This window comes from Prunus avium, chromosome 5 (assembly GCF_965620075.1).
Source record: "Prunus avium chromosome 5, drPruAviu1.hap1.1, whole genome shotgun sequence".
NCBI lineage: Eukaryota > Viridiplantae > Streptophyta > Magnoliopsida > Rosales > Rosaceae > Prunus > Prunus avium.
The window spans coordinates 27,195,284-27,221,198 of record NC_142288.1 but is presented as its reverse complement, the minus strand read 5'-3'; the positions used below and the strand labels follow the sequence as shown (position 1 = coordinate 27,221,198).

Here is a 25,915-nt window from a genome sequence, read left to right as displayed (position 1 = left end):
ATATGTAAATATACATTTTATTTTACATCTCATGGTGGTGATGTATATTTACATCCCTTTACATCTCCCCATTGGAGACGATTCCGGTGACAAAGGGTGTATATTTAACATACACCCTCACATACACCCCTCCACTGTGGATGCTCTTACATGCTAGATTTCTAAAATATATATTTTTTTTATAACTATTTCTAAAATATATTAATTATGAAAAAACCCATTAAATGACATTAAGTACTTTTCTTCATTCTTCTGTCATATCAGTGTGTTATGCTCCTCATTCAATTTTTCGCCTTCTTCGTTAAACATTGTCAATTTTAGAGTCCACAAGCTGTTTGCCCACAAGGGCCAGCAATCAAACCAAATTTCAGTACAACCATTTTGTTGGGATGAATTTAATCAAATTTTATACTTCATCAGAATTCTCAACTCCATTGAGGCCCCTTTTCTTCCAACTTATCACCATTAATCAGTGACCAAATTTGAAATTGAGGTAAACCACAATAACCAGAAATGCATTTTAGCCTTCTTTATAAACCCATTGAATGTATGTGAACATTTCATGAATGGTTTCGATTACTTGAGGAGCAGTTTATTTCCGTTTACGTGTCCCCTGGTCATGTGAGACTTGACGCAAGAGGGAAGGGGGCAGAGGGGGAGGAAAAAGTAGAAAACAGCTGATTGCAGCACTCATTTTACATGCCAAAAACTGAAAGCACCAGTAGCAAATTTAAAATGACTGTCTACCGAAGGTTACTCACAACATGCTGAGTACACGTCTTTACTCTCAGCACACTAGGAGGAATCATCATCATCATCATCATCTTATACAGTATAGCAAGTAAATAAATTATGTCTCCCTTAAACTGTGTATGCTTGCTGAATTGTGTCGATGTCAAGTCCCTTCAATCTCACCACTGATTCTACGTGACCTTTCAGTGTGTGGAGCTCCCTCAACCTACAAGAAGGTGAACTTGTGGTTAGTGATTCACAAAGAAAATTAAAGCAAAATTTCCAAGAAAGTTTAAACTATGAATCTTGGATCACAATGAAACGAAAGGATATTGCAGCTCACCTTGCAATCTCAGCTCTTCTTTTGGCTTCTTCAGCCATCTGATTGAGTTCTGTGAAATGTGTGCGTTCTGTAAACATCTTGGTATCAGGTGGTTGCAACCCATGCAATGTTCTTTGTGCATGTGCCCATTGAAGCTCACGCTGTTCCTTTCCAAAATCCTTTTGCCTTGTGAAAGCAATCTAGAAAACAAAAGAATCCGTCAACACAGTTCACGGGAAATTCCCTGATCAAGTAAACCAGCCAGGTAAGCAAGCCAAATTCAATTCATACCCTTTGCTCAATGAGAAGATCCCAAGCCTTCCCACTCAGCGCATAGCGTATCATGAATTTTATGATATCCAGAGGGAAATAGAAGACGAGGTTATAAAGCCAGATCACCCCAGCCCAACCCCATCCAATCCCTTCAATGGCAGCAAAACTCCAATTTGCATAGACTGCAATCAAGGTGGCAATCTGCTCGAAATGGAAGATCAAAAGCTCAGTATTCCGTTTAAATGAATAGAAATGAACATGAAATGAGATGATTGCACAATTGACTCACCAGCTGAGCTATCACAAAAGCCACCACAAGCAACAATCCAGGACGCTCAACAAACGACCAACTTCGAGACCGAGTAACAAATATGAGGGCCTGACTGATAATGCTCACTTGTAGATATATAGCAGAGGCAAGCTTCCGGAAGTCATCATTAGCTGTTTTCTCAAGGGTTGACACCCCAAATACTCTCTGAAACAATAATGGGGCAGAAATTAAGTAATCAATTAACAAGAGATGACAAGCAGCCCTAACTGACAAGGCAGAGCATCTTACTGGGAAGAAGTCTGTTTTGTATGCTGCCCAAAAGAATATCACAGTCATTATTGCCAAGTAACTACCAAGCACAACTCCAGTTGCAAAAATCTCAGCCAGCTTCCAGCTATCTGGCAGAGGAGATGGTTTAACCCTATCCTTTGATATCGTCATGATAGTGCCTAAAAGGTCATATAGTTAATAAGTTGCTGCAGGTACTGACACATGAATTGACAATAAAGGAAAAACACACTTTACAGCGCTAAAAAAGTGCAACGTGTTTCAGCAACACCGTTGACCAAATAGCTATAAAACATAGAGCTAGAGAGAGAGAGATTTTGAACAGGGAAAGAAAGAACAAACCATCATTGAGGATGGCAATAATAAGCACCATGAAAGGTGGAAAATCAAACTTCCATATGAGGGCGAGCAACATGAAACCAAGCTGCCAACATAATAAGAATCAGAAAAGTGAGAAAATACTATACTGCATAATACAAGAAATTTAATTGAATAAATATGCAAAGATGCCGTCTACATGAATCAAACCAAAGAACCATTAACTTACCACAATACGAATTGTGATGGAAACAGCATATATCTGCCAACATAAACAACAAGAATTTGTCACTTTACTGCTAATGAGGACGACTCTTAATCACAAGAATAATATGCTACATAAGAAGCTAAAGCTTACTGTGTAATTTTTCATCCTCTGGAAGATTGCCCGACTGGTCAAAACAGCACTAATTATGACACTAAGGCCAGGTTCAGTTAGCACAATATCAGAAGCACTGCGAGCTGCATCTGTTGCATCAGCAACAGCTATACCAATATCAGCTTTTTTGAGGGCAGGAGCATCATTAACTCCATCACCAGTCATTCCACAGATATGTTTCCTAGCTTGCAAGCGTTTCACAATCTCGTATTTGTGCTCTGAACCAATACAATATTAATCCAGTCAATATAGGCAAGAGAACTGAAACCATGTTCTGGAAACCAAGAGAAACTTAAAACCTTTTCTCAAGTATGATATTTTGGTACATGCTTGAGCTTTTCCCAACAATGGGCAAGGGAAGAAGCATACCTGGGAAAACACCAGCAAAGCCGTCAGCTTTTTCTATCAGCTCGTCAATCGGTAAAGCAACAATCGACTCATCCTTGTCCTGTCCTAGCAAAGCAGATGAAGGATACATGTTGGTTCCCATCCCCAAGCGACGTCCAGTTTCCTTTCCTATGGCCAGTTGATCCCCTGAGAAAATACAAGGTTGAGCAAGATGGCAACATTAACAAAGTACTTAATATCATCATTCATCATTTTTCTATTGTGCTGAAAGGTGGGGCGGAAGGAGATAACTGATTACATACTAGCAGTATTGGAGACTCTGATTAATAAATTATTTATGCAAAATAACAAAAGCCAACTTCTACCCATTTCCTTCAGTGTCAAGTCATATGACATCTATGTTATTAAAGGTCAAAACTTTCCTTTCTGTCTCCAAAAATAACATTACATTAATACACCGATGTCACCAGTGTTCACAACATCAAGTAAAACATGCACTTGGTGCAGCATCCATGACAAATCACTCCAAGGATACATTAAGTAGAATATCAAGGCTTAACTAAATAGGAGCAAGAGGTTGTGAATTGAAAACATCCACTTGGATTGCTCATGATTTGTTAGATTCAATAGAGCATTATTAAGACTCCTTTAGATTTCCCATAAGCAGAAACAATACTAATCTAACCTACAATAAAGAACACACCTGTAATCATCTTCACATTTACACCAAGATCTAAAGCCCTCCTTATTGTCTCTGCACTGTCATGCCTAGGTGGGTCAAAGAGTGGCATTAGGCCAACAAACTGCCATGGGCTTCCAGCACTCTCTTTCCTTCCTTCTGGAACTTCCTGCATAAAATGAAGGAAATGTCTTAAAAAAAAAATTTAAGTTTAAACTAGAACAACAACCAAAAGATAAAACATTAGAAATTCACTAACCTGGTATGCTACTGCAAGAGATCGTAAACCTCGCTCAGCAAACTTATCAATAACAGCATGAACTCTACGCTCAATGTCTGACTTATTGTGGGCAAGATTTAGAATCTAACAAGAAAATTGCAGACAGGAATTAGGATATAATCTTGGGGAAACAAAGGGGGGGGGGGGGGGGGGGGGATAAGGACATAAAGTGAAGGACAATTTACCTGCTCTGGTGCACCTTTGCTAACTCTATGCATTTTACCATCACGGTCAAGATACGTTAATGCAGTTCGTTTATCAGTAGGGTTGAAAGGAAGGAAGTGTAATTCTTGAACACCAGCACGTGCCTTTTCACAGAAATGAAAAGAAATGGAATATGTAAAAGAGATAGTAGCACACGTATAACAAATGTACTTCAGAAATTATTCAAACTTAAAAACCAAAAGTGGTAAAATCCGCCTAAAGAACTTCACAGCTATATGAAAGCAGCACGATCCCATATAAAGATGTAATCACCTCCTTAGGATCAGCGAGCATCCCAACTATAGCAGTATCTATTGCATCTTGATTCTCCACTCTGGAGGCTCGAGCTGCCATCAGCACAACAGTATCTGGATCCACTCCTTTTGCAAAGACCTACAAATTTAAAAATCAGGGGCACATTCAAACAAGTATATTCATTGAGGAAAAAGAATTTCCAGTAGCCAGTAAGCAGCATATCTCCTAAACAACCTCAATAAGATTTTTGTCAACAGTAAGTTTATTTAATGTTAGAGTTCCAGTCTTGTCACTGCAAAGGACATCCATTCCTGCCATCTCTTCAATTGCTGTCATTCTCTTTGTAATAGCTCCCTGCAGTCATTAACAGACTTAATCATGTACAACCAAACACCTTATACCACACAGAATCGTAGCATTACAAGGAATCAGGCCAACCTGCTGTGATAATCTATGAGACCCAATAGCCATTGTCACTGACAGAACTGTGGGCATTGCAATTGGAATTCCACCAATGAGAAGCACAAGCAAGTTGTCAATTCCAGGACGATAGTCTCGGTCTTGTATCGGGTACATGACAATTATCTCTATTACCATCCCCACAGCAATGGAACATATGCAGAAATTCCCAATTGCAGTCAAGACCTAAGAATGAAATGAATTCAGAATCAATAAAGCCACAGCATACAAAGTCCTAAATAAAAGAAATATATAAAACTATTGCTCCCCTGCCTTTTGGAAGTGGCCCACTTGATTAGTGCTATCAACAAGGTGAGCAGCTTTCCCGAAGAAGGTATGGACACCAGTGGCAATGACCACTGCTTCAATCTCTCCTTGTTTGCAAGTTGAACCAGAGTACACACCATCCCCTGGGCTTTTTGTCACCGGAAGGGACTCGCCTGTGAGTGCAGACTGCAAAGCCCCAAAAAGAAACTTAAGAAAAACAGCCAAGATTTTCCACGACTCACCATGCATATGCTTCTAAACTTAATATAATAATAAACAATATAGTTCTAATCGCAGATCAACCTGGTCAATTTTCAGAGGATCCCCTTCAAGTAGACGAGCATCAGCTGGAACAATATCACCAAGCTTAATACTGATTATGTCACCAGGTACTAGAACCGCAGCATCTTGCTCATTCCACCTTCCATCTCGAAGGACCTTTCAAATATTTCTTTTTGTCAGAAATGAAACCAACAAAGAAATTCAAACATTATATTACCAAAGAAAACGACTACTTGTACTAGTACTCACACAATCACTTAAGATTCCACTGAATCCACAACTGATAACTAAACTAATGTGAAACTCATGGATCACTCAGTTTCCATAACAGAACAAGTATTCCCACCACCCTAAGAAATCAAAATATAACAAGTTGCCAATCTGATACCTTGGCTTTTGGAGCAAGACGAGCCATGAGTGCTGCTGCCGCATTACCGGCATTGTTTTCCTCGATGAAACTAATAGTGGAATTGATGACAAGGAGAGTAATAATACCCACAAAATCTTGCCAGTCGGGAGGCTTACCCTGCACAAAGATAATCATGGTAAAAATCAATGAAAATATAAATAAAAGCACAAAAGCAGAATCAGATAATTAGCAACAGTGACCCAGAGAGCTGAGCGCTTACTCCTCCATTTGCAAGAGCAATGGCCATTATAGCAGCAGCTTCCATAACCCACGAGAGAGGGTTCCACATAAAACCCAAAAACTTCAAAAATTTGCTCTCCTGAAACACACCCAGAACATGGAATTGTGTGAGCACAAAAGGGTCAGCTTGTAAATTACAAAATAACTAGAAAAAGAGGCTGTGAACATGAAAGTTAACCTGCTTTTCTTCAAGCTTGTTGTGCCCAAAAATGGTCAGTCTTTCCTCAGCAGCCTCACTGCTGAGGCCCTCTTTGCTACATCTCAGATTCTCAAAGACCTCCTCAATGGGTATATTTTCCTGCACTCAGAGAGTTCACAAAGAGCCTGTAAACAAAACCAAAAAACAGATGAACCAACCAAAAAAGGCTTCAAATTTCTCAGATCTAATTACCAAATCCACAGTTTCCTTCAACACAGCGTCCAATACTTCAGGCTTCTCCGCCATCTCTCTCTTCCTCTCTAATACGGCCTCACTTTTTTCGTTATATCTCTACAAAACCATTCAGAGATCAGGCCCCATTTAAAACAAACCAGAAAACATGAACCTTTTTCTCCTTTGCTCTTTTGCTGAAAGAAAAAAACCAACTTTTTCTGGCCTGAAATAACAAAAAATGAACCTTGAAAGCCAAAAAAGAGTGGAATTTTCAGAGAAAACAAGCAATACCCAGTTGCAAAAATTCGACTTTGATAGCAATTATGGTAGGGAAACCAAAATGAGAACGACCCTCGTCTTCCACCGAACACGCAAGCAGGAACCAAGAAGATGAACCGCTAAAGAGAGTATAAGAGTGGCAGTCAGTAACAGTCACAACCTTTTCTACTCTCTCTTTTTTAATGTCAAATTCTTAAAGAGCCCCTGAAAATTATTTTTCTTTACCTAAAAACCTCTAACTCATGAACCACTTGTAACTTGGCAACCTTAAATACTGAAAAGTTTGTAACTTTATTCTATCAGAAAAGACATTGTAACTTTTTTAAATAATGGTACATATAAATTGAAACAACAACAAAAATAAAAAATAAAAAGCTTATGTCTATCTTTTATAATAAATAATATTTTTATACATGAGGCTACCAAACCAACCAAAGCTATTGAATCATGAATTGCACATGCTCTGGTGCACATAGGTTATTGGCCTACCATTTTCTTTTTATTTTCTTTTATAATTTCTATCTGAAAATGATTATTTATCTTCAAATTATATCAAAACGTTTGTTAAAGCAGTGGAAAAGGCTGTGTGCGCTTTGGAGCTGAGAAAGGGTCGCATGAATGCAGTCAAACTTTTGTTGGTGAAAGTGTTGAAAATGACTCTCTACCTTCAGCTACAGAAACTTTTACCTGGCTCTCTCACTCACTGCTGACTGATTGGTGAGCAGCAAAGAAACTTCTTTTGGTTTAATCCATTGCCAACGATTTACAAGAAGGAAAATCTTACCCAAAATTTCATAAAATGGATTGCACGAGTTTTTATTGTTTCCCTAAAATATACGTTATCCGAATGTTTGCTATTATCACAAGCAAGTACCATATTGGTATTCCTGTAAATTCATGATTATTAAAACTCATCATCTCTTGTTTGGTTTAATCATAGTGGTCATGACAATGATATATTATAGTTTTAATAATTCAGAATTACTCGTTTGAGAAAGAATTTCGAAACACAATTACTTTGTTTTAGAAAGACAAATGCACAAAACAATACTCTATTAACACATAAGTGCGAGTCAAAAGACTATTAAAACAAGAAATGTGAAGCGTATTTTTTTATGATACGCATGCAAGATGGAGCATATGGGATAAAAGAATACTGGTTGAAAAAGAAACATAAGAAAAAGTATGAACCAATTAGACGTGAGATATCGTTATCATTCTATTTTTGTGATAAAAATAAACTTGTTTCAAATGATGGTGGTATATATTGGATATTTTGTGTATTTTAATAAATAATAGAATTCTCGATCTCACATCTCAAAAATTAACTCCTCGAGTGGTGGAGATAATGGAGGGAAAAAAACGGAGAAAAAAAAAGAAAAAAAATAAGTGGGAAATTGGAAACACAAAGAAATGAATAAAGGAAAGTCGATGGAGAAGAAGACGGAAAGGTGACGCAAAAGGAGGTGAGAAGATGGAAAGCAAAGTCATCACTGACTCTCATGGCTTTTTTAGATGTCCAAAGTTGAATAAAATTTCAGGTAACCAAACACTCAATTATTCAATATTTTTATATATTTAATTAATTTACTTCTATATTTTCGATTTTCTGCATCTTTTGACTAAGCCCTTGGCACATGCTCACCAATTGGTATTCTTTTTCTTTTCTTTTAGAATTAAACATGTCATTCATTTAAGGTAGGAAATTAGCGGCCTCGTTTGCATACACCAAATCATGAGTTAGGTGGCTAGCTTATGTTAGAATTGGATTTGCACGTTGTTTGACTCAATATATGAATAATTTATTCTAATATCATATTAGAATGCGAGCATCAAGTCCAAAATTACTGAAAAATAATAAAAAGGTTCGGCATCTTTTAAACTACTCATGCAATATTACTTCCATTTTCAATATAAAACAACTCTCACCAACAATTATTATTTACAAAATCATTACGTAGTACATTCCATTTCTACTATTTATATCTCCATGGATGCTAATAATTTATAAACATGAAGTTTGATGGCGATGAGTGACAATGACCCTCATAATGCATTCGTTTGCATCGTGACTAGAATGATCAGTAGAAAGCAACATAATTTAAGTGTATTTAATTATTTAAAATTCATGCATGCACGAGATTTAGCAAGTAATCAACATTTACCCATGCACGAGAGTCTCGTGTGCAAATAAAATTTTCCTTTTTTCCTTTTTCTCACTACTTTTCTTTCTTTTTCCTATTGTTTTTCTCACAACTTTTTTCTGTAGAGAGTAGTAGGTTAGCGACAGGGAGGATGAATGGAGATCGAGTATGATATTTGCTCTGCTTTTGTCGCCAACCAAGAAAAGCAGTTAAATTATTGGTACCATATTAATTTATATATATATACATATATACCCACCCTTTGTTTCACTCTCACACATGATTAATACGAGGAAGAGGGAGAAGAAGGGGTAAGTGGCAAGCATCCTTGGAAGAGAAAAGGAAGATCTCAAGATTTACTTCAATATTAGGTTAATTAAATTAGCAATTTTGTCACCTTTTTTAATATAATTTTAAGAGGATTTCCACCAATTGTTAATTGTATTGATGTGCATGAGAATCAGGCATGTCCACGTGATTGGATAGACATTGTTGGTCCATTACAGTGATAATAGACGTGACACAATAGTGAAAACAAAAGTTTAAAAAAGCTTATGATTATTAGCGTTAATTAATTATGTTTTGATTTTTTTTGTCATCTTTATGTACGATTCCATTTGCATTTGGACAGGTCAAAAGAAAAGTTAAAGATAGATTAAAGTCAAAATAATTAGGATTGTTCTCGTCTAATGTTTTTTTCTTTTGGTTAAATGATTCATTTAGCAGAGAATTCGGATCCAAACTGATCTTGTAATGCTACAAATATCAAAATAAATTAATCCAAAATATTAAAATCAAAATTATTTTTTATTGGCAAGTATAGAAATATTGTTATATCCTCTGTTTTATAAATTATTATTTTTTGTTGAATTATAAATTAAATATTGAAATTTGAGAAAAAAAAATTTATGATGAACAAATGCCTAATCATCCCAAATAATACTCTCTTTTTCTTTAATGTACTTATTAAATAATTATATCTATTATTCTTGAATTATATATTTAGTTTTTTATATCACCGAAAAAAATGAAATTTTACATTATTTGTGTAGACTGTGGGCGGTGGTGCCCTAATGGAAAATAATTTATTTGTTCGTTTAAAAAAAAAAAAAATTTAAAAAAAAAACAAGTATTGATAGAGTTAGTGGGCCCTTTGGGACCAGACATGCATGTGAAGCAATGGGCCCTGATGGTTCTAATGGGTAGCTGACACAGATGGGGCCGATGACAACGTGGCACGTGGCCGTTTGGCCAAAAAGCCAAAAATCTAAACAGCAACAGCACGATAAATGGCCCCACATGACAATTGTCTCCTTCTCAAAAGGAGGTACGGTCCGTACTATGCCGTACCACGTCATCCTCCCATTACATTTCTATTATGAGAACAAGGGCAAAAGTTCTGATGTGATGCACCGCACCAGCTTCTGATGGGACTGCAACCTTTATCTTTGCCAATCCAATTTCAGTCTGATCTTTGCCTCTTTACTTGGAATGGGTGTATTTTCCTTTTTTGTTCTTTTTTTCTTTCTTGTTCTATTTAATTTTCCAAGATAAATCTAAAAACTCAACTATATATATAGCAAAAGGCAGAGAATAATGAAACATTTAGAATACCAGAAAATGCTTTTGGTTAATGCAAACATTAAAAATTAAAATTATTAATTAAGTGAGGATAATATGGTAATTTCACACTTTTTATATTAAAATTAAAATTAAAAACAAAATTAAGTAATATGTCATATTTTTATGAAACACAACTACAAATTATCTTTTTTAATTCTAAAATAAAAAATTAAAATTTTAAAAACCAATTGACACGCGCACGCATGGGGCTAGTGGATGATTACTTGTGTTGTATGTTATTTTATGTAAATTGCAAATGCTTACTAAATACCTTTTTGAAACCATAAAAGAAAACGTTATATTAAATCTTGTCATACAAGGATTTGTTTCTCTTTTTAATATTATTTATTCTATTTTCTATTATTGTTTGTAGAGATCACGCTTTGCATACACAAATACTATAAAATTAAACGTATCTCAGATATTATTTTCATGGCCAAATCCAAAATTAGTTTAGTGGTGGTCGAGTCATAACCCAACACTGGCACACTTTTCGTGTAAATATTAAATTTCGAATTGAAATCTTATATAATCAAATCGACCATGTAATTTTTCGAGAAGAAAATGTATTTTTTTTTTTCACATAGAAAAAAAGAACTACGACTTCAACAGCCAGTTTGTTTGTATACACAATCTAGATATTTGATCTTTGATGTGTGGATGAGAATCCTTTCTAATCCAATCCAACCGATGAGAAATAAGACACCTCCAAAACTCACCATTTAAAAAAAATATATATATTCATTGAATTATTATCATATATTATTTTGCGTTGGACTAGTCCAAGTGTCTAAAAGATTTGGACCGTTCTTGAATTTAATTAAAATATATTGACGTTTGTTGTTTTACATTTCCAGGCCACCAAAAGAGAAAGAAGAAGAAGAAGAAGACACGATGGTCCCCCTAATTATAATAGGACTCTTTCAGCACCTAAAGTTAATGCTTGCAGGCACGAACACATGTTCATGTTGTGCTTCCCACGCCCTTTAAATTGACTTCAATTTATTACATTTTTCATTTTCAACTCTTATGTATGCATACATGGGCGGAGCCATGTACAGTATAGGCCTGAAGTGGTTGTGGTCTCTCGAGCTCTGAAAACTCTTTTGAAGTCGGCATGAAACTTACATAGCTAAATTCTGCTCCATCTTGATGTTTGTTTTTATTTTTTTCCGGTTGTTTCCGTCGTTTAGCCCCCCCGTTGTTTTTCGATGTTAAAATCAACAGCTATAACATGGAATCGCTTTTTCTAGAAGTGGTTTTGTTTTATTTGTTATTTGCACTATTTGTAACTATGTTCTTTGGTGAGGAATATTATTCAACAGCTACCGATAGAGATAGAGAAATGAAAGCTAGCTCAAAGACAAAGGAAAAGCTGCTTTTTTAGATATCAGGAATAATAAGCGTTCAAGTGGCAAACAGTGGATGAAGGCATCATCACATTCATGGCTTAACCTAATTAGGGTATACGTGTCCTCCCACTACATTAACTTAATTAACCCCATGCTACACTACAAATCACAAAGTACCCTAAAGCTTAGGGCACCGCACTATGCCCACTATCCTATATATATATATATATATATATATATATATATATATATATATATATTTCCATGCATATAATTGAACCAGTGTTATTTTATGTATGCAAGCTGATGAGGTGACCTAGCCTCCAGGGCTTGTGCTTGTCCTTTTCCAATTGAAACTTCAACGTTTCTGGCTAAACATTAATCTTTTGTTTAATGTACTTAATAGGACTTTACTGGATCCCAGAAACCTACTGATTGTTTGTTTTGTCATGGGTCGTATATTTGAAATGGGACTATAATCAATCCCACGCCAAAAGAAGCCAACATGCAGAAACTAACAAAAGGAAAAAGTGGGAGGGGGGATTGTTACGTCCCTATTAATTCCAAGGAGAGACTGGTTTGTCTGTTTCACTGTTCACTCATGTTGAGTGACTAAGAGTATTTGACATGCAAACTCTCAACTTAAATACACATTACACTAAACTCTTTACACATGTTTGAGGTTAAAAGGTCACAATTGAGATTGCACTTGTCCTTGGGTGAAAACAAAAACAGTAACAATCATCAATCCAAACATTTGATTACGATTATGAATCCTATCTAACTACATAATCATGTTCATTAAACAAGGCAAAGCGCAACGAATGTATTAAATTGATTGAGAGGAGATATTGTAGAGGATTCGGTGGTTTGGGAAGCATTTATTCAAATATTTTCTTTGGTATAAATAGAGGTGGCCTAAAAACTAAACTTGGGTTGAATCCCACCAGAAGATTAGGATTAAGTTGGATGAGATCCCTTAATTATGTTAGCACATAAAACGCATCATTGAATTAGTGTTATCTTCTCGAATCAAATACAAACCAATACGATCTAATTCTGCCTCATAATCCAATCAACTCCGAGTCACTAGGCGGGTCAATAGTTTATTCCCGCACATCTGTGCAAGGGTGTCAAAGTAGAAGAAAAGTAATAGAGGGTTCTATCGGGAGCTTAAAATATATAAAGTAGAGAGGGACGTGAGCTTGCAAGCAGCCTTGAAGAAACAAAAATGGAGATATGAGTCTTGACAGTGTGCCACATGTCCCATATAAAAGTATATTTTTTCTTCTGTGGGAAAAGAATTAATTTAAGAAAAGAATTAATTGATTTTATATAATTATCTTTCTCTTTCAGTTTTCTTTATATATTCGAAAGTTGGACCCCTTCTTTCTTTAATCTTCTTCTTTTCTTAAAGGCTTTTTATCACAAATGGTCCTTGACGTTTACGAAATTATCACGAATGGTCCTTGAGGTTTTTTTGTGACACTAATAGTCCTTAACGTTTGGACTTTTTATCACAAATGGTCCTTGCCGTCAAAAATTCTGTTATGTGTGTGATGTGGAAGATAAGTGGAGCCCACATGTACAATCACATCGTGACATGTGGATTAAATAAATAAATAAATATTTTTTTATTATGAAAATCCATTAAAAAAACTATTTAGAGAGTAGAGAGAGAGAGAGAGAGGCTAAATGGTTTTTTAATGGATTTTCATATAAAAAAAATATTTATTTATTTATTTAATCCACATGTCACGATGTGATTGTACATGTGGGCTCCACTTATCTTCCACATCATACACTTAACAGAATTTTTGACAGCAAGGACCATTTGTGATAAAAAGTTCAAACGTTAAGGACTATTAGTGTCACAAAAAAACCTCAAGGACCATTCGTGATAATTTCATAAACGTCAAGGACCATTTGTGATAAAAAGCCTTTCTTAAATTCAGGAGATGGGATGGGATGGGACGCATATATTTCTTTTATTTCCCTCTCCTTCACGCACACACAAACACTTTTTTTTTGGTTGGCCAAAAGACTCCCTCCTCATCTTTCTCCACTTTCTTTTGGTGGTTCACGATTTCTTTTGCTTCTTTTAAACTCGCAAGATTCTGTATAAATAAATGTTTTTTTAATCTTCTGAAATTGATATTTTTTTTATGGTAATTTAATACAGAGGTTACATGTTTTTTTTATTCTTAAATATCATGTCTGTCTAGGGCCTTTTGTTCTGTCTGCTTGTTGTTGAATAATGTTATTTTTCAATTTAATGTTGAATAAATAATCGTGTTTCGGAAACGAATACAATGCTTTGTAGAATCTAAGTTATTTTCATGTTTAGTTGGGTCAAGCCCATAGTTTGGTTGGAATAGGTTTGAAAAGCCTTCGTATGGTGGGTCTATAAGCCCAGGTTTGTTAAAGCTTAGTGTTTAACTTGTTGGGCTTTAGCCTGCCCACTGTTAGAGAGGGGGACTCGAATTTGGGTGTAAAGGAGAGAGTTCACTTATTTTGTCGCTTCTTAAAGGACTAAAAGCACTTCTTGACAACAAAAAACGCTTCTAACAGTGTTTGACATAAAAGTTTAGAAGCACTTCTGGCTCATAAAAGCTATTTCTGGATGTGCTTCTTCAAGAAGCACTTGAATTTCTTATGAAGATGTCAACATCTTTATAATAAAAGCACTTTTGCTAGAAGAGGTAATGAGCAGAGTGCTTTCTAGAGAAGCAGTTCCAAACGAGCTCTGCATCTTGTACTAACGCTAACGCTCCAATAACATTATTTACTCATTTAGAAAATTGGAAAATAGGTGGAAGTGAGAAGGAAATATTAAGCTTGAGACACTTTGGGCTCGTTTGGTACACGGGATTGGCTTGGACTGGCTTGGACTAAATTTAGTACCATGTTTGTTTTATCTAATCCTAGTCTTAGATGAGATTGCTAATACCGGGCCCACCAAAAACACCTCCTTAGGAGGGGACTAGTAATCCCATGTGGAAGGGGAGGATTAGTTAGTCCCAATGCTCACCAATGTATAAAATGCATATATTATATTGTAAAATTAATAACATATATTATTATTATTAAACTTACTTACACATATACTATAATGTACATATATACATGTATATACACATAAATTTATAATATATGTATATATGTACATATATGTGTATATATATACATACACATATATACATATATAATATACATATACATATATACATGTATATTATTATTATAATATACCCATATACACATATACATATTAATATTATAATAATAGCATACATGTATATATGTAATATATATTATATATTACAATACATATATATATATATATACGTATATATACATATTTGTGTATATATATATTATACCCATGTATGTATTATAGTATACATATACACACATATATACACATATACATTATATATGTATTATATATATTATAAAATACATATGTATATATATATTATAAAATACATATATATATGTATGTATTATACCCATGTATATATTATAATATACATATATACACCTATATACACATATATTATATATGTATAATGTATGTGTATATATATAATATACATATATACATGGGTATAATACATACATATATATATGTATTTTATAATATAATATATATATATGTATTTTATAATATAATATATATACATGTATGTGTACATATATATATAAATACATATGTTTATATTATTTATAATATACATATATACATGTATATACACATAAATGTCACATATATTATAAAATACATGTGTACACATACATAATATGTATTTATACATATATACATATACATAGATAGTTTTGAAAAACTAAAAAAAATCTAGTCCTAGTCCAAGCATACACCAAACGCAGGATAAGTGTTATCCAACTTAGACCAAGCCAAGCCAAGCCAAGATAGCCCCTAAGCATAGTTCATGCCAAGACAGTCCTGTGTACCAAACGAGCCCTTTATTTATTTACTTTTGTTTGGGGTAATGGCCTATTATGCTTAATAGGCTTTAATATAAATGCTTTTTGCTGTTACTCTATCATTTGGGGCCTGTGCCTTCCCCTTGGCACTCTACTGTGATTAAGAAGAGCGCACAAGTTGTTGAAGAAGGGATGCTAAACACACCGCAGGCAAGGGACTATGGAGAATCATAACTTCCTACCTAGAGTGCAAGCCAAGGAAAAATGATCCTGTTCTTACACCAGCAGAGCAAAAAAAATAAAAATAATAATAATTTAGTCATGAAATACATATATAATTCTTAAGCAACAAAATCGAGTACAACTCAAATTAATGGCCGAAAATGTTTTTAAAAAAAAAGAAAAAGGAAAGGACCAGCAAGTTGAATCTCTAATCACCAAACACAATCAAATTCAATAATTCAATTTCTAGAAGTGGGAAACTCACTTTACTATCTAATCAAAATCCAAAGAACAATTTCTAGGTATATAGAATGCAAATGAAAATAATAAATTAAAAAAAATGAACTGACCCAAAAAATGACTTAATTAATTCCATCGTGCCACAAGAAGCAGATTGCAGGAGCCTGCTAAAACCGCACCCATAACTCTTCCTTTAACCCCAGAAAGCTTCTAGTATTCACATTCTCCAAATAATAGCATACACGTATTGTATTTACATTACGGTCAACCTTTAGATCCATAGTTAGCAGTCATAATGAAACTCCTCCCAGAACTCTTTTCAGATCAGACTTTTGTTCTGTGGTGAGTCGTGAAGGATACTTGACATCAAACTTGATTCTCAAGTTTCCCCTTTTCCCAGGTTCTTTTGAGATTGGCATCCCCTCATTTGGTACAACCATCTCGGCTCCAGGTTTGATGATATCAGTTAACGGGACCACCAGATTCCTTCCGTCTAGGGTGGTTAGGTCAAGAGTCTTGCCAGTAAGTGCCTCCAACAGTGTTATCTCCTGATTGACCACCAGATCATTACCATCCCTCTTATAAAGTGCATGTGGTTTCTCATCTACCACAAAAATGAGATCTGCCGGAATGACATTAGGCTCCTGGTTACCCTTCTCCGGGAAGGTGATCTTTGTGCCCTTCTTCCAACCAGGTCTGATCTCGATGGTCAATATCTCCTCCACAGTCCGAACCTTACTGCAAGAGAATTACTCATGTATCAGGTCAAAGTTAACAAAAGCCAAATACTTACTGAGAACTACTCCTTTCGGACCTTTAACAGGGAAAAGAAAACACATACAGACAAACACCCCGACTAGATTCATTCATTTTCTAACAAGTAGTAGGTATTAAATTTATCTACTTTAACATGTATTGGCTCAAAGGGGAGTATGAAAACCCAAGAAACCAGAAAACAAAAAATGAAATGTGCTGATTCTTCTTTTAAATGTGGAAAGTGAGATCCCTAAGCAAAAAGTGGCATGTATGCTGCTTAATCATTATCAGACATGCTTCTTGCCGCAAAGGCAACAACAAATTACCAACACCTAGACACTTCGAAACGAAAAGGTTCGGCATTACAAACTTTACTTCTCTTATCACATTACGGACGCCAAATAGTCTCAACTCTATTTAGTGCAAGATGATTCTTACAAAAACATGAATAACACTTGATCTTGCCCCAAAGGACAACATCCAACCAACTGGAAAGGGCAACATCTTCGGGTTGGATCCTGTCTTTTTGGCCTTAAGGCCAAAGAAAGTAAAGCAACAAAACCATGCTTCAAGCATATAATTAGATGAGGAAACCCAGGTAGTTCCTGATCTTGCATATCAAATAATAATAACAAAGACAGGTAGGAAAAATAAGATTGAATCAAGAATGTGGCAATAGATGTAAGCATTCAAACGCAAGGCTCAATTCATACCACAACCCACAAACTAGGCAATATAGTATGGAAAATACACTGGCCGTGGTCGTTGTTAACTATAACTCTCTCCCCTTTGGAAAGTCTAGGGTTCAACTCATGGGAAGTCAGAGATCAAGGAGGAGAGAGGCTACCCATGGTTATTAGCCTACCAGAGAGCATATACCATGTTCTGCAAGATTGGGATAACAACTTTAACTTGTCCTTTAAATATTATTATCTAATTTTTCTGTTACCAAGTGTAACAAACATTTCTAACCCTTGTAAAATCAAGCAGACCCAACTCAAATCTAGAACAGCAGGACCAACTAAACTAAGAAATGACACAAACTTTGTACTCCCATCACGAACCTGCCCCTCAAATCCAAGAAAGATGAGAAACCTGCAATGTTGACAGAGCCAGCCCTAACAATAAACACCAAAGACTTGAGCTTATCTTAGTGCTGCCACTAGGCATGAGCTAAGTGAGCGTGCATACTTTTCTCCCAATCACAACCATATCTGGAAGGTGCTTGCTGTACTAAACCCATACACATAAGCATAGACCAGCTGACCTTCACTCTCAACCAGACCAACTTTATATACTTGAGCAACAAGTCACAAACCTCTTTATGCTTTATTTGATTTAATTGGGTGCTTTATGTGACAATTATCTACAGCATCTAAATCCAAATCAATAAGCAAGCACAATACAAACTTGTTACCTCTTTGCTAACACAAGCATTTTTCATCAGATACATAGATATTTAGCTGAGCTTCATGGGCACAACACAATTATTATTATTTTTTATAAACTGGGGGGCAAAGCACAACACTATTTTGGTTAAACTGTAGATTAGTTAAAAAAATTCACCAACTTTAGCTTCACCAAAATCAACTCAAAAGAAAGAAAGACTCACCAACCACACATCGGCATTATAACAAACAAGTTAACAACAACCAAAAATTTTCGTGTTGGGTGAAAAAAAAAAATAAAACATAAAAATTGGAGATTGAAGATAAGTGAATTACCCAGCACCAACAGCATCGTAGATGTTTCTGGAAATCTTCATCTTCTTCTTGACCCCCTTATAGAGCTCCTCCAAGCTGCAAGGCAACAAATTCTCAACCGCATTGGCCTTCCTCCCAAGCCCAGGCCCAGGCCCAGGCCCACTACCACTAGGTCCCGCAAACTCTGGCCCAGCACCATTGGACGTCCTAAAGAATCCATCCCTATACCTCCCGCCACCGCCACCGACACCGCCGCCGCCGTCCGATCCAAAAATCTCGGCATAAATATCCTCAGCGTCCCTGGGATTGAACCTGAAGGTGGAGGCATTTGGGTGGCGCTGGTGGTGGTGCACGTGGCTGGTGTAGTAGTGGGGCCCAGCGCCGGAGCGAGACGAGGAGGAAGAAGAGGGCGGGGGGAATTGGCCCGATTTCAAAGCCTCCTCGCCGTAGAGGTCGTAGATCTGGCGCTTGGCCGGGTCGCTGAGGACGTCGTAGGCCTCGGAGATTTGCTTGAACTTGGCCTCGGCCTCGGGTCGCTTCCCGGCCGGGTTCTTGTCCGGGTGCCAAATCATCGCCAGCCGCTTGTACGCCTTCTTCAGGTCGTCGTCCGTCGCGTTCCGATTCACTTTCAGTATGTTGTAATAGTCCACCCCCATTATCGCCTCCTCCTTGTTTTGCGCTTTTTCGTTTTTCGTTTTCGCTGGGGGTTTCGGTTATGAATTGGGAGAGCCCAGACCGGCCGGGGACGATATCATATAATCACGAGGGTCCCGCGTTCATTATCTTTAATGACAATTCCTAATAATAATAGGAAAGTATTAAGCTTTCTATAATATAAGAATCATATTTTGATTTAAACAATTTTGAACATAAATTTGAATATTAAAGATAATTTAGTGTTGCCATTTGTAACCATATGTGCCTATATTTGTGCTTCATTATATACATATATATTAAATATTTGAAATCATGTAAATGTGGTTTATTTTGATTCGATCAATAAAATATTATCGCTCTTTTTTATAAATAAAAGATATGATAATTAATTGTAGATTATTGACTCACGTATGCAAAGAATTAGAGTTTGTTTTGTTATCTATAACCTCTAACCCATTTTTGTTCTTCTAGCTAATTGAATTCTTATCGCTATACTCCACATTCCATGTTGTATTATGATACTGACTGGTTTGTTAACGTGCACCAAACTAACTAGGAAAGAGAGGAATTACAAGATGAGAGAGAGAGAGAGAGAGAGAGAGAGAGAGAGAGAGAGAGAGAGAGAGAGAGAGAGAGAGTTTGGGTATTAAATAATAATAAAATGGTTTGAGATGGCAGTTGAATGTTTAGGTATTTTTTAGTTGAATTAATTTTTATTTTTATTTTTTTATGAGTGTGGAGCCTTCAGAATATTGGGGGCCCAAAGAAATTTTCTGATTATTATTTAAGTGCTTTTCTGGTAAAGATCTTTGTTATTTGAGTAATTAAGTACACTGATTACACAAAAAGATATATTTTAAGTTTTCATTACATTATTATTATATGTACAAATTCTTTCACAATGTTGTTTGGATGCATTTAGCCGTCATTTGTACTAAAAAAATGTAATTAGCAGTACATGCCAAATTAGTCTCTTTCCCTGCCATCCCTTCTCTAATTTGTGTGGTAGCTAATAACTGCCTTTAGGAAGCAAAAGATGGTGTTGGAAAAAATATCCATACAATGACACAAGAAATCAGGATCACTTTTTAATAAATACAAACTGAGAACATCTCAGCTCAAAGTTTACAAGGCCAATGAAACAAATCGATTGCCATCCATTTAGTAAGCAAAAAACCATTAAACACAAAATGATGTAGAGATGACAAATACACAAAATGATGTAGAGATGACAAATATACAAGCGTATGTGACACATGATCGAAAAAATCTACATACTATGTATACACTGAGAGTCGATGATCTCCACAAACAGCTCCCCTTGCAACCTAACATGCCTTTCTTGGATGCAAAGCTTCATTCAGCCACAATCTAACAACCTACTAAGCCAAGCCAATGGTGTCCAGGAAGGTTGATTCAATATCTGCCCTCAAACCTCGGTTTACAAAAACCCCATCTGCCGCGATTTTCAAGTGTACGGACAATAAAAGAGAAGGAGAACCCCCAGCATGCACAATCTAAACAAGAATGCAAGTTATACAGCAATTGCTTGACCAGTTAGCCCGTCGTGAAGCTGCAATGAACCGTCTTTCATCAGGTTGAGGCTCAAACTCTTGAATCTCTCCCTTGAATACTGCCGAGACGCCTTTCTCCAATCCGTTCCAGTTTTCATCATCGCAACAAACTCCTCATAACTGATACGTCCATCCTTTTGTTTTGCAAAGAATAACAATAAATAAGAATTAATAACAAATGGAGCAAGCAACTCCAGTATTAACAAATAAAAGAGATTAAAAGGCTTGAAAGTCAAACCTTATCAGTGTCGACCTCACGCATGATGTCATTCAGCACTTCATTATCAATTTCACCTGATTCATCTAGTAAACCTTCCCTTAGCTCACCTAACTCAATATATCCACTTCCATCTTTGTCAAAGAACACAAACGCTCTGCGGAGATGCTCATCATTCTCCATTCTCTGCAAGTGAATTGTCACTGCTGCAAACTCTCCATAGTCCAAGACTCCATTTCCATCAACATCAGCCTACACAAAATAAAGCAGAAGGCATCAGTTTATTGTTAAATGGATCCTATATATAAGATATACAACAATACTTCCAAATTCTAAGTGACTATTATAGATTATTAATATATTAACATCAATTGGCTGTAAAGTAATTGTGGTTTTAGTTCAAGGAGCTACTTTGTAAGATATTTGGAGCATGAAGATGAATAACTTTTCTCAAAACCGTAATGGGAACCATAATGAAGCCACATCCATGCAAAAGTTATAGCATAGAAATGAAATTAAAATAAATGAAACTCTTCCCAAATGAATTTAAAACCACACAACTTACCACTTCCATCAGCATCTTAACCTCTGGTTCGGCCAATTGTGAACCAACTTTCTGAAGCCCAGCCTTCAATTCCTCATATGTTACTTTGCCATCTTTGTCAGTGTCCATCAATGTAAACATGTCTCTGATTACTTCCACTTCTTTAACAGATAAGTGTTCTGCAATTACCTACAGCATTTGATTGGAAGAAAAAAAAATCCCAAATGTTACATATATTTTGTGAATCACAGATCATTGCAATAGTAGCCAATACTTCAGCTGACACTCATAAAGTACCAATTATAGATGCTCACCCTTAGAGCCTTCTTTTTGAATCTATTCATCACTGAGAACTGCTTGAGCCTTGGCCTCACTATATCTCCTAATGGAACGTTTGGAGCTTTCTTTGCATTGTGTAACCATGGATGTTCTGTAATCACAAAAGGCAAAACAAAATTTTGTTAGCCTATTTCACAGAATACAAGTTATGTTGCAGAGTTATTCAATCTTGTGGCAGCATAGACATGACACACTGGTAACTTAAAAAATGAGTTTCGTCTAGTTTGGTCAAGGACTGAAAACATTCTCAAACCTTGGCTAGAACTCTAAATCAAATAGGAACTACAATGGCAAAGGAGCAAGAGTAAATCAGGTTAAATTGATTTTGCTTCGAAGGACATATTTTAGGTGTGCTGCTTACTTGAATTTCTACTATTGGACCCATCAGACTAAAAATAAGTTTTTTTTCATAAGGAGATCAAAGAGGTGTTTAAAATTGACCCCCGGTCCAGCCAATTTGCCTATCTAAATCCAACTAGTTTTCATATCCTTAGTAATGCCAAGCCCATAAGAACCTATAAGTACAGGTTTTCATTATCCAGCAAACTTACAGTATTTAACATTTCTTCTCTTTTTAGTTTTTTGATGAATAAGAATTTTTTCGATCAAAATATCATACAAAGCAGTAAAACTCAACTGAAACTAGACTATAAAAACATCTGGTCCTCTGTCTTATCCCGAATTTCACCCTAATTCACAGTTATATATAATGCAAAAAAGAGTGCTCCCCATTATGATATCTGGACCCTCCACGTATGGTTATTATGTTGCTACATTGTTTTCATCAATGATTTCACTTGTTTTACTTGACTTCATGTATTGCATAGTAGGTCTGAGTTGTTTGATGTTTACTAAGGAATTGTGAAAACGATTGTAATGCAATGTTCATGTAACATCAAAATACTTCACTCAGATTCAAATAATGCCATGGAATGTAGACTCCAAAGTTTCCAGGTTTCTAAAACAAAGAAGATGAGTGCATAATCCATCACCAATCAACACTGCTATTGCTATCAAAATGCTACTACCTACTGTGCAACTCACTTCAAATGGCATCAAGTTAAGATTCAGTGAGAAACACTGCTGAAGGCTTACCAAGCACCTGTTGAGCAGTCAAGCGTTTTCTAGGATCCGGCTCCAGCATCTGCCGAACAAGGCTTTTAGCACTCTCCGAAATCTGAGGCCAGGGTTCCCTCTTGAAATCAATCACCCCCCTCAAGATTGCGAGAGCAACACCCTGTTCAGATTCTGTTGCAAAAATTTCAAACAAAGAAAACCAATGTTACAATCCGAAACTAAAATCAAACCCACCCAATTAATGGAAAATGAACAGGGTTTCAAAAAGATTGGAGAGCTAGTTTTACTACAATACCTGCCCAGAATGGAGGAACCCCACACAACAAAATGTAAAGAATTACACCGGCGCTCCATATATCAACCTCTGGTCCATAATTCCTCTTCAAAACCTCCGGGGCCATGTAGTACGGACTCCCCACAATCTCCATAAACCTCTCCCCTGAACCCACACACCCAAAATTAAAATCCATCAAAACAACAATTTCAAAAACAAAATACAAGCTCAAGGACAAAAAGAAAACCAGAAAACCCAAAAACCCAGATAGAAATCACCAAATTCAACAAAAACCCAGAAACGTACCGGGCTTGAAAAACACAGAGAGCCCAAAATCGATGGCCTTAAGGGGCGAGTGCTCTTTCTTGTTAGAGAACAAAAAGTTCTCAGGCTTCAAGTCTCTGTGCATAACCCCATTGGCATGGCACATCCTCACCACCTCCGCTACAGTCCTGGCCACGTTGGCCGCAGCTCGCTCACTGTAATGTCCTCTGGCCACAATCCTATCAAACAGCTCGCCGCCTTCGCAGAGCTCCATAACCAAGTGGACGTTCTCGTTGTCCTCGTAAGTCGCCTTCAGCTTCACTATGTTCGGGTGCTCCGGCAACGTCGACATTATCGCCACCTCCCGCCTCACATCCTCTATATCCACCTGAACAAAACAAACCCAAAATTACAAAAACAAGCAAAAGAAACGACATGTCGTTTTCTCATTTCAGCTTCTGTACCGCGGTTCTGAGCTTGCGTTTGGATATGGACTTGCAGGCCAGGGCCTGCTTCGTCTCGCGGTCCGTACACAGATACGTGATGCCGAACTCGCCCCGACCCAGCTCGCGACCCAGTATGTACTTGTCGCCGATCCGGGTCCGGTGACCGAGCGGGATCACATCCTTTAGAACTCGGATCGGAGCCGGGGACCGGATCGGGTCGTCGGAGAACGGGTTGGGCCGTCGCTCTCCGGTCTTCTTCTTCTTTTTGTCGCGGTTGTTGGTACTTTTGTCGTCGACGACGTCCGCTCTCACGCAAACGTTGCAGTTTCCCATGGCTGTAAAAGCCTCAGCTTGCTAACTTCTTCTTCCTCCTCCTCCTCCTCCTCCTTCTTCTTCTTCTTCAGCTTCAAAAGCACACACAGAGACCAGTTTCACAGAGCAGAAAAGAACAAAGAACAACCTCTATGAGGTTGCTCCTTCTGGCTTTATACCAAAACGGGCCGTTTTGGTCTGCTGGTGGTCGTGGTGGTGCCGCCGGTTGTGCGTGACAGATGTGAAAGAAGGAGAGAGAACGCGCGCTGATCAGCTGAGAGACCCCAAAAAAACTGAAAATTGAAACTTTTTGAAAAAGGAAAAATATAAATTAACAACCTTTTTATTTGGATTTAATCAATTAATCCTCTGTGTGGAAATTAGAGAGCTCGGGTTAAGTTTCTCAGAAACTCTGTTCGTCGGTCACTCGAATTTTTGTCATTTTTTGTTTAGTATATGATCGTGCGAGCAATTGGATGGGGATCTAGTGTTGGAGGGAACATATTACATTGGGGTGGTGCGCCAAAAAATTTCGACAATCGACTCACTGTTTTGGCCAACTCGTCTATTCCACGTATATTTTGTGAACATTTTTTAATGGCAATGAAGTTTTAATCTTGGTTTTGATTGGGGTTTAGGATAAAAAGGTCAGCTTTAAGCTTGGATCTTTTAGCTACCAACCACTTTGCATGATTGGCTCTTGAATTATAATATTTTAAGAAATTAAAAATGGCTTAAAGGCACCAAATAATCTCAGCCGTTGATGTGAGGCTTTTGGATTGGTGTATCGTGTGGAGGGCTCGAATCCGATGGACATTAGTTGTTGTAGTAGGTTCACCGGTGGACAAGTTAAAGTCTTTGCGTGACTACGAGCGTTTGACTTAGTCAGTGGCCCATTGTAATTGTCTGGAACCAGAAATTAAAATTGGTATTAGCCTAATTAAATACGATTAGCCCTTCTCTTCGTTGCAATTGGCGCGCTGAGGTATCGCCACATATACATATTACGGTCTTGTAAATCAATATTTAAATTTAATAAAGAATTTCATGTGCTTGCTTCACTAATTTTCATGTTCACGATAAGTTATAATAAATACACGCTAAAACACTTTAGTTTTCTCGAGAAAATTAAATTATAATTTTTGCAGGAAAAAAAAATGTTCCATCGTTTGAAGCTCTTTGACTGCCATGTAGTCGATTAAATTATTGTTATGGATTATAAAACCATGCCGGCCCTCCTCGATCCATATGTAACAAATTTATTTTGGTTATGTATCAACTGTTGAGAATGATGTAGTGTAAGTTACTTGCTATTATGGATAACGTTATGCTTTACTTTTCTCTGTTATGTTGAAATGTTTACTTAGTCTAAGAGTGGGTTTGGTTGTGCAACTAAACATAAATGTGGTTAAATACAAAACAAAAAAATATTTAGGGGAGAAATTTAAAATAAATAAATAAATAAAAAGGAATGGGATATGCATGGCCGGAAAATGGCAAAAGGGTGAAGGGAGGTGTGGAAATAACAAGGTGGTGGTGGGTGACTTGGTCAACACAAGAGAAGT

The 25,915-nt window shown here is 36.6% G+C and overlaps 3 protein-coding genes across 4 annotated transcripts; all 3 read right to left on the bottom strand.

The window, feature by feature from the left end:
* Positions 1-667: 667 nt before the first annotated feature.
* Positions 668-6,887, bottom strand: LOC110752028 (ATPase 11, plasma membrane-type). Of its 2 annotated transcripts, XM_021952606.2 has the most exons (22): positions 6,671-6,885; positions 6,398-6,496; positions 6,185-6,304; positions 5,987-6,085; positions 5,746-5,883; positions 5,379-5,513; positions 5,082-5,261; positions 4,788-4,994; positions 4,584-4,703; positions 4,368-4,487; positions 4,076-4,198; positions 3,870-3,974; positions 3,635-3,779; positions 2,953-3,117; positions 2,563-2,801; positions 2,434-2,466; positions 2,229-2,310; positions 1,887-2,047; positions 1,617-1,802; positions 1,346-1,528; positions 1,076-1,254; positions 668-958 (listed from the first exon to the last, which is right to left on the bottom strand). In XM_021952606.2, the coding sequence occupies exons 2-22, from the start codon at positions 6,449-6,451 to the stop codon at positions 862-864; spliced, it is 2,871 nt and encodes a 956-aa protein (XP_021808298.1). In that variant the 5' UTR covers positions 6,452-6,496; positions 6,671-6,885; the 3' UTR covers positions 668-861. The 2 variants fall into 2 exon arrangements, with proteins under 2 accessions (XP_021808298.1, XP_088109967.1); XM_088253841.1 differs by having other exon boundaries at positions 1,617-2,047; positions 6,671-6,887.
* Positions 6,888-16,159: 9,272 nt separating this feature from the next.
* LOC110752117 (DNAJ heat shock family protein) lies at positions 16,160-19,430 on the bottom strand. Its single transcript, XM_021952719.2, has 2 exons — positions 18,668-19,430; positions 16,160-16,925 (listed from the first exon to the last, which is right to left on the bottom strand). Exons 1-2 carry the CDS (start codon positions 19,300-19,302, stop codon positions 16,478-16,480), a joined length of 1,083 nt encoding a protein of 360 aa, XP_021808411.2. The 5' UTR covers positions 19,303-19,430; the 3' UTR covers positions 16,160-16,477.
* A 936-nt stretch (positions 19,431-20,366) lies between these two features.
* Positions 20,367-24,828, bottom strand: LOC110752069 (calcium-dependent protein kinase 10). Its single transcript, XM_021952659.2, has 8 exons — positions 24,057-24,828; positions 23,635-23,980; positions 23,350-23,493; positions 23,073-23,225; positions 21,953-22,068; positions 21,660-21,827; positions 21,116-21,346; positions 20,367-21,011 (listed from the first exon to the last, which is right to left on the bottom strand). Exons 1-8 carry the CDS (start codon positions 24,369-24,371, stop codon positions 20,838-20,840), a joined length of 1,647 nt encoding a protein of 548 aa, XP_021808351.1. The 5' UTR covers positions 24,372-24,828; the 3' UTR covers positions 20,367-20,837.
* Between the last annotated feature and the right edge of the window lie 1,087 nt (positions 24,829-25,915).